This window comes from Schistocerca piceifrons, chromosome X (assembly GCF_021461385.2).
Source record: "Schistocerca piceifrons isolate TAMUIC-IGC-003096 chromosome X, iqSchPice1.1, whole genome shotgun sequence".
NCBI classification, from domain to species: Eukaryota; Metazoa; Arthropoda; class Insecta; order Orthoptera; family Acrididae; genus Schistocerca; species Schistocerca piceifrons.
In genome coordinates this window covers 740,961,345-740,971,207 of record NC_060149.1, presented here as the reverse complement: position 1 = coordinate 740,971,207, position 9,863 = coordinate 740,961,345, and the positions used below count along the sequence as shown (strand labels likewise).

The following is a 9,863-nucleotide window of genomic DNA, read 5'->3' as shown; positions in this document are numbered from 1 at the left end:
TCCATCTGTCAAACAGCAACAACAGTGAGTGTCCTGACAGTTGTGTTAGACTGTGGGAATACTAAGAAAACCAGTGTTGTTTCGGTATAAACCCGGACTTTCGGTTAGTATATGTCAGTTCAGTTGTATTGATCAAATGTAGGTTTTTTTTCAATATGACTTGTAAAAATATGCATCATATACATACTTTAAATCTGTTGAATTTGTCGGCGGAGAGTCGTTGTTTCCCTAATCGGTACGTACGTGTACAGGGGTGAAGTAGTTATCTGGAACGCTAAGAAACTGCTGCTGACTGCTAGATTTGGAGCATCTTTCATATTATCTTTGGTGTAGCGAAGGGAGCACGTGTGTTTACAAATGAAGTGCGTAATAGCAGACACTGATGTTTACGTTGTGATGTGCGTAATAAGATACTGCTCTTAAGCTGCTGTGTATCGTGTATTATTCGCTGTGTGACAAAAATTTACCCGAATTTTTGTGTAAAATGGATTTTAATGAGAGCATTTCGATAAATGTTGGAAGTTTTTCTTCTGATGTCGACAACATATCGAAGGTAATAACGTAAAAGTTTCTTTTCAGATTCATTTCTAAATATTGTTCGTTGTATTACGAACATGAGTCACATGCTGACATTATTGTAATTTTCCACGACGAAAGTTGTTCCTGCGTAGAATTTTACCGCAACTGGATTCCGTTAATTATTTTCAGGTTGGAAAGACACGTTTAACAGTACCTTCTGCGGTTTCCAACAAAGGTATGGTAAAGAAAGCTGTTAAGCACAAGGGGAAATTTTCCAAAGTTGAAGGTTTCGATAGGGAAACTGTTAGTGATACACACCTGGATGAACAAAAATCTGCACATATTCAGTCTGAGAAATCTACCAATTCCATACCTAATGCCACAGAACGTTTTAAGAGAAAGAAATCTAATGATGCCAAGAATAGAGATGACTTTCCTGAGCATGGAATGGAGGTGGACACAAAAGAAAGCCAATTTCGAGCAAGGATGTTGGAGAAACAGCCCACAGAACCAGTGAAGGAAATTTTATTTTCTACAGAGGAATTTAAAGCATTGCCTATTCATCCTTTTACTGTAAGTTTTCTTCTGAGGTTTGTAGCAATCATGTTTATAAATGACCTTAATTGATTGTAATATGAATTTGTCATTTTTAGGTCTCTAACTTGAACCAAAATATGAATATAAATAAGTTAACTATGGTTCAGAAACTGACAATACCAACCATATTATCAGGTGTGGATGTTTTAGTTAGATCACAGACAGGTAGTGGCAAAACTTTAGCATATGCTGTGCCTATAATTGAAGCTTTGCAAAAAATAAGACCAAAGCTGTCACGAAAGGATGGCGTCCATGCCCTCATTATCGTGCCAACCAGGGAATTGGCTCTACAGACTTACGAAGTATTCGTCAAACTTCTTAAAGTAAGTAAATATGTGATACTTGTTCACTCACATACTTGTTAGATGTTATTAATGTGCACACTTGTGGTTCTACACGTGCTTTCTTGTTTGCTTCGGTATTCTTATCATTAAATAAGAACTGTTTTAATAAAACTGTTATTTTTTATTGGACAGCCATTCACATGGATAGTACCCGGATGCCTGATGGGTGGCGAAAAGCGGAAATCAGAGAAAGCACGGCTAAGAAAAGGAATAACTATATTGGTGGGCACACCTGGGCGACTTTTAGATCATGCTAACAAAACTCGTGCCCTGAGGTTTGATCGTACCTCATGGCTGGTTGTAGATGAAGCAGACAGACTGTTTGAACTGGGCTATGAACGTGACATTAATGCGTGAGTGACTGATCAGTCTTGAAATTGTTTTACTTTTGATTCCATGTTGCTACACCAGTTGCTGAGTTTAGTGTATCTCTTCAGTAATCAATAACTCAAAAATAACATTTACTGGACTATGAAAATTATGTAGCTGATGTGTAACTCAGATTTCAGGGACTACTCACTGAGTGATATTCCTACCTCATGACAGATTAGTCATGAAGTCATTCGTTAGACCTGTAATGCTTCGTGAAAATGTGAAATGGCTATGTTTTGTGCTTTGTGGAAACTTTGTCATTATCACTGCTGACTTGCACTTGATTAATGTACTTTTTTTATTTCTTCATGTAGGTTTTCTCTTTTCTCCTTCTGATGGTTCACTCTTTCAATTGATAACCTTCTCCTATTCCATTCTCTTATCTGTCGTTTTAATGTGCCTTTTTGGGAATTTAACTTTGTTTTTTGTAATGGTGTCAGTTCGTTTGTTTCCTTGTCTTCTTCGATTTTCTATCTTATTGATGGAGTAGACTATATCTCTGTTCTTTCCGGTATCCAGTCTCTGTAGTCACCTGCAATTATGAACCATTGGACTTTCATTTGTTTATTCACACATCCACAATAACCATTTTGTTTATCTGCTTGTTCTCTTGCTTTTCATTACTTTTCCTGATGTGCTGCTGCTTTACTGGTAAACAGTATTGTCACATTTGTTTACCAATTTTTTTGTGTAATTTCACAAGTTTCCATTCAACAGTTTAACATTTCACCTTCTGCTGCTTCTATTCACAGAGGTTTTCTTTTGCCATATCTTTACATTTTACCTTTGAGATATGTATAAACCACCACCACAAATCCTTCAAGAAAATGCATTAATTTTCATTACCGGTTGTGTTAGTCAAATATTGTCATCTGACCTGTAGTGTAATGGAACAGATGCACATTCAGGTATATAACTACTCTTATAAAATAAACATTTAAGATTTTTTTCACATTTGAGTATTCGTAAGTGCCAAGGACCTTTTGGAGTACTTTGACATACATCAAAACAGTTTCAGTGGCATCCAATTCTATACCACGGTAATGACATTTTATAGTATATTAAAGCTTTGGGCTAAATCCACTGGCAAATGTGGAGCTGTAGTCTTTCACATACCAGATATATGCGAAGCTTCCAGTTTGAATCGTGGACTAGCACGCCAGAATCGCTCAAAGTTTCACAACAAATTTGGTTTGTGTGATTTACACTTCCTCTGTCCTCATGACAAGCTTTATTGCATGTCATCAAACTTACTTAAATGTTCAGCACACTATAGGCCCTACTCTTTACTACATTGCAGCATTAAGAATTCATTATTTTGTTGTTTTTAGGCTAAATGTTTATTTTGTACTGTTTATTAATTTTCTCTTACTTTTCTGTGTGTTCGCTTAATTATCATTGGCTGCAACAAATTTCTCATATTTCCTATGGTTTTATTTTCCTGCACAGAGCTTTCCATGATCTCTGCTTTCTTCCATTTCATTGAAAGTGGCTTCAGCTCTTATCATCTACTAGTGTGGAATTGTCTCAGGAAATTCTGCATGTTTGTGAAAAATGTCTTTCCATATAAATGTAATTGATTGTTTGTTTGTAAATAAAACTGCTTTTACTTGCTGAGCTGTAATTTATTTCTCCCAGGTGCATTTCACTTTTTTACTCTAAGGCATCCTCGGTGGGATAGCTTATTGGCATCTGCATTTCCTCTCATCTGGAGGATACACATAATGAACTCACGATATTTATATCTTTAAAACACCGTTTTCGAACAAATATCTATAACTGGTGGCAAAAGAGTAATAGTGCACCACGAAAATAAGAGTAAACATGGTGAGCAGTGTGAACAAAAAGTTTGGAGTATAAAAATATCCTTATGTTTTGGAAATGAAGTTGTAGTTTGACCTCCAGACCAGATGAGAGGAAATACAGATGCAAGCAAACATCCCACTTAAGATGCTTTAGAGGAAAAAAATGCAAAACGCGTCTGGGAGAAATAAATTACAGTGCAGCAGGAAAAGGTGTTTTTATTTACAAAACAAATATTTCTGCGCTTACTGTGTAGGATGGCCATGCAAACAAACTTGTAATGGATTGTTATTGTCAGTAACTGATGAAGTGCATCAAAGCTTCTATTTCATATGGCCCATTTTAAACTGCAGCATCTCTTTCATAAAAGAAGTGTACACAGTAGATCTCCTGAACACAGTTTTGATTTTCACAGGTGGTTACAAGTATCTGCTGCCTTAAATAACTGGAGTGTAATTTGGCTCAGATTGCAGCTAGCTGTGATGTGATTTGCTACTTACATGACAGTTGTTGCTGCTGTTAACAACAGCTGAAAGGTGTAAACTCTGATGATCGGATGTTAAGCTCTGTTCAATCGCAGATACTGTGATCTTCTGGGAATAACACATATCCAGCTCAGCATACAAAGAAATGATTTGACTTTGCATGGCCCAGCAAAGAGATCTAATTACTGTTCTTTTAACTAGGAGAAGAAATCATCACACTTTCTCAACGAAACATACAGAACACACCTTCAATTAAGTATTTTTTGAAAAATCTGTCCCATGTAATTAAACCTGTCAGCTCATCTGGCAACAGTTATGTACATTAACTCTTACTGTGTCCTAGCTGTCACAGAAGCATTTTTTCCCAGTGGAAACCTGAGATACACAATTTTGAATGCTAACCTTTTCATCATGTGCAAGTACTGCCAACTTAATAATCAGGCATAAGAGATCATACTGAACAGGTGAAGACACACAATATAATTTTCTTCTTGCTAAAAGAGGGCAAGGGGTGGGGGGGGGGGGGAGGAGGAGGCTATTAAAATACATTGATGGAAAAAAAGAATCGCAGCCTCAAAAAATAATTAATGTAGAGTTGGGCATCATTATGAAGACATTAGCAAGTCAGTGTAGCAATGTGCAAAAGCTTATGACCAACAGAATACATGGATTTGGTTGTTTCGCTATATTTCTGTATAACTGAATATTGTTATTGTTATTTTGAACGGTAATTATTGAATGATCATTTTACTGTTTATTACAATAGAAAATATTTTGTAATTAATGATTTAAGTCCAAAAAATGAAGCCAAGTGTAAAAAGTATGTTTTGAAAAACGGTACATATTTTTGAATAAATCTTGCATCTGAAATCATTTAAAAAATCACTTAAAAGCATTACCACATAAATAAAAAAATTCCTTCCTCTAGAAAAGATTCAGGTCTAAAAAAAGAGTTAAATGACAGAGAAAATGAAGCCCCACTTTAGAGGTCTAATTGAAAGAGGGCAACAGAAACAGGATTGGAAACTAAAGAAACTAGCACATATCAACATAGTGTAAACATTTGACCGAGACATACATTCTGCGAAAGTATGACCAATCTGACACACATATACCTTCAATGAAGTTAAAATATCTGTTCCAGAGGGAATATGAACATGTTGTTATAGAAGTTAAGCACATCATAACAAGAAGAAGAAAGAAAGCAGCAGACTTCAACCCAAGAGAGATGAGAGAGTTGAGGAAATGAGACATTATTAGAACGAACTGTTAAAAGAAAACTGCAGAAGACAGAATAGCCAAACCCATACACAGGCAATTCAGTTCGCGCATGGCTATAACCAGTGTTTGAATAAAGGGACACCGTAATGATCATGCATGAGAGATCATACTGAACAGCTGAAGACAACCACAGTTTTCTTCTTTCTAAAAGATGAGGGCGGGCTGTTAATATACAGTGATGGAAAAAAAATGCAACGCCAAAAAATATTAATGAAGAGTAATGGAATTTCAGGGATACATTTGTGTAGGTAGCATATTTAAGTGATTAAAATGGCACAGTGACAGGTTAATGTAAGTGCAAGATAAGCCATTGCATTATTAACAAATGTAACGACCAGAATGTTAAATGCAAACATACATGCATTGTGTTCTGCAGATGCTGGATTTCAGTTTGTGGGATGCCTGTTGCACTTGGTTGGTCAATACAGGGACAGATAATGCTGGTTGTGGATGATGATGGAGTTGTCGTTCAGTGATGTTTGATATGTGCTAGATTGGAGACAGATCTGGGGATTGAAAAGGTCAAGGCAACATGTCAACATTCTGTAGAGCCTGTTAGTTTACAACAGCGGTATGTGGGTGAGAGTTGTCGTGTTGGAAAACACCCACAGGAATGCTGTGCATGAATGGCAGAACAACAGGTTGAATCACCAGACTGACATACAAATTTGCTTTGGGATAGCCACAAGAGTGCTCCCACTCTCATTGAAACCACCCTTGTTTGTTCTACCAACTCCTCGGTTGGCTGCATAGGGCTTCATTGGATTATGTACCAGATATATGGAATCAGAAGTTCGCCTGCACGTTAAAATAGCCAAACTAATACCATTCATAAATAATTCAGGTGCCTCACACAATTGACAGTATTTCGTCATTACTTTCGTATATTCATAAGATCTCAGAATATCAGTATCAGGGCTGTACAAAAATTACACATCCTGTCTCCTTGCCTTCTAGTCTTTTCCCGGTTGTCATGTACAATCAGTGAATTGTGAAAGTGAGATTGCTACCTTGGCAATTTTATACTTTGTTGTTGATTTTGGTGGAATGAAGACTACTTGGTTAGCAAATTAATCACAAAGCCACTTCTGTCCTTTTGGTTTCATACAGTAGTTGACATGTTTTTCCTAAACATAAAATTGTGAATAACAGATGGAATTAAAATGCTGAAGCAGTGACCTTATTTAATTAAAACTGTGTTCACATGATGTTCAAATTGTGCACTCTGTATGGTCATAGTCACCTATCTTGGGCATATTGACTTTGACAATTTTAGTTTGTAGTTTCCTTCGACTACAGCCCTTCAGTTGTGCATAGGTACAGCCATAGAGGTACCACATGTTATCTTGGGAGAAAGGTATTCCACACTATTTCCACGTGTTGTGCCAGCTGGTCTGTGGATATAGCCAGTAATGCTGACTGTACCAGATGCTGTCCCATCATGTGTCACACGTGCTTGATGGAGCAGAAACAGTGTCCATGCTGGCCAGGGAGTTAACAAATGTATCAAGAAGCAATTTGAGGAGCATGACATTAGTGTCCACCTGCATTGTCTTGTTGGAGGAGCACATCCCTCAGATGTAAGAGATAGTAAAAGAACAGGTGTACTAATGCTACAAATGTATCCTTCAGTGTTCAGGCTTCCTTCAACAGGCACCACAGGTTGTAAAGCCATTATCAGCTATGGCTCCTTGTATCACAATGAACATATTTGTTTGAGCTTATTGACACTTTCATTCCTCACTCCATCAGTGCACATGTAAATATGGTGTTTTCTTCACCATGTTGTTTGATCTTTCCATTTTCTGCTAGGGTATTGTAAAATATCATCATTTCATTCACTGTGCACATTAAAATGGAACTTTCATTTTCTGTCAGCAAATAAGAATTCTTGTAATTATTATTAAAATTTTATTTCCCTTACATGTCACATGAAAATTAAAGAGATCATCCATTCTGTTAAACATTCATAGTTGCAGTATTTTGCCCTCCCTCTATTTCAGTTTGGTAAAATGTTACTGCGGCTGCAAAAATTATCATTTAAATAATATTACTACTTTATAATTTTGTAGACACGAAATGAAGTGAGTGATAGAAATCCCAGGTTTCATTTCTTATACGACGACGTTAAATATTTTATGTACTGTCATATGTTTTGTGTTCTAGACATTTTCAGTCATTCTGGGAAGTAGGCCTATCTTTAATGTTGAATGTAAGCAAATGTATGGAAGACAAAGAGATCCACACATTGGGGATTAATAATGTTTTAGCATTAGAGTAGTCATGCAAGCCTAATAACAATGACTTTTGTTGATGCCATCAGTTTAGACCAGGATATGCAGAAACTTGTGGGTACATGGTTTATTTATAGGCCACAAGATGAGACATTTGTCTTTGGATTGGAGATCATAATGTGTTGCTTCAGTTTGAGGCATAATCCTTTGTCATTTAGTAGTTTTTGTTAGTTATAGAAAAGTTTCATAAGAAATGTGGATAGGTATGGTTTATGGAATAACTAATAGAAATATAAACATTTATGGAACAGAGGTTATATATGCTGACTGGTGCTGCAGAAGTTAACCGGCTTACTTGAGGATTGACGCTGTGCATAAGAAAGGGCTAGGCACACAGGGTGCTGGTAGTTTTGTCTGTAACCATTCCTGCCTTTGATTTATGGGGCTAGCAGAATGTGTTGCAACTCAAAAGTACCTTGGAATTTTGTAACAACTGTATTTATTGTGTTTAAAGCTGATGGTTGTGTAAATATGCACATACTGTTATATGTTTGAATGTAGTCTACCACTGTGATGGTAGGTTCTGGAACTAATGTTAATTGACATTGTCATACTTAAACAGATCTTTAAAAAAATAATTTGCACTAGCTCATGGCAAGATCTACACATGATGTATTTCATCTTTAGGATACTGTGCACATAAATTCTAAATGGACTGATTTTTACAGCTTGCTGCAGTTGTTGGATGATCACCGGAAAGAATATGAATTGTGTTATGGTGCTGGATATGGTAGCATTCTTCGTCAGAGTGTACTCCTCTCTGCAACACTTACACCAGCTGTTAAAAATCTTTCTAATCTTGCTCTAAGAGATCCAACATACATTGAGACTGCTGAAGAAGGTGGAACTGAAGTAAAGAAGGATACAGATATCACCCTGCCTTCAACTTTATCTCAGTACTTTATGGTGACACCAGCAAAACTTCGCCTTGTCAGTCTCATTGCATTCATTGTCTGCAAATGTCAGGCAAGTCTTCTTGTATAAGATTTTCTCTTTACATAGTTTGTAAGTAGCCTCCATGGTTTATGAATTCAGTTCACAATGTGTACTGTTGCAAGTTGTAGAATTCTAACTCAAGTTGCATGTTATTATTTTGATTTGCACATATCTCAAGTTGGCGAATGGTTGTTAAAAATAACTGTGATACCAATGTTATTTCTGTATTTGATTTACTCAATAGTGACAGTCCTAAACATTTTGACAAATAAGATTTTATTCTTCATTGGCTTTTAAATTTTTTATTCAAGAGACATGATATTTGTTTTTGTACATAAAGAAAAATGGGTATTTTGACCATATTTATGATGTGTGTTTGCTCAGTTGCTTCTGGGCATAAAAACACAGCTTGAAATGTTTTGGCTGCAGTTCCAAGTTGTATTAACTCATTTGCCTATTTTTCTGTCATGTAATTAATTAATTAATCTATTTTGGGACTACATAGGAAAGTAGATTGTTGCAAGTCACATGTTGTCATATGTCAGTTAAATTTCTGGGAGAAATCTGTTGAACCTTCAAACTAGAATGTACAATTTTGTTGTACCAGGCCTTTCAACGAAATATCTCACTAATTGTTTATTTGAATTCAGTCAAATACAGTAATTTACAAGGTAGGCACTTAGTATCTGTTATTAGTAAAACATGAACATTTAAATCTGGTAGGACATTGTACTCTTTGGCTTTCTGCTGTTGATCATTTTCTTTCTACTGACTATTATCTTTTATCTTCTGTTTAGTATAGCCTTACTTAGTGTCACTACCCCCCCCCCCCCCCCCCCCCCCTCCCCGACTTCAACTTCGGGTTCTTGATTAGAACTTTCATCCATTGGAACAGTGAAAATTAGTCTTACTTCTATTTATTTATATCAACTTTATTGTTCTGTGTATGTTATGTTTCATGATATGACTTCACTTGTTTGTTTAAGCTTAAAAAATTTGTTTGTTTCTGTGTATAGGACTCAAAAAGTTGTTAATTAGGCATTTGACAAAAAAACTGTTTCCCAGGAAATGATGCCAGTCCTAATGCTCTGAATTTGTTTTTCCTAGCTATCTGTGTCAATCCAAGTCAGTTTTTATTTATTCACATGTAAGAACTTTTTTCCATGATTCAAAAGGGATATGCTTAGAGATTGCTCTGTTGAGGACAGGTTTGCTAGTAGTAGTGTCATCAC

The 9,863-nt window shown here is 36.2% G+C and overlaps 1 protein-coding gene across 1 annotated transcript in view; it reads left to right on the top strand.

Annotated features, from left to right (window-relative positions):
- The first annotated feature begins 315 nt into the window (after positions 1-315).
- The window catches only part of LOC124721198 (probable ATP-dependent RNA helicase DDX31), a 250,456-nt gene continuing 240,908 nt past the window's right edge, over positions 316-9,863 (top strand). The window contains exons 1-5 of the mRNA XM_047246043.1: positions 316-553; positions 709-1,092; positions 1,173-1,439; positions 1,593-1,813; positions 8,364-8,661. Coding sequence (XP_047101999.1) covers positions 485-553; positions 709-1,092; positions 1,173-1,439; positions 1,593-1,813; positions 8,364-8,661 — 1,239 coding nt within the window. The 5' untranslated portion in view covers positions 316-484. The remainder of the gene's footprint in view (positions 554-708; positions 1,093-1,172; positions 1,440-1,592; positions 1,814-8,363; positions 8,662-9,863) is intronic.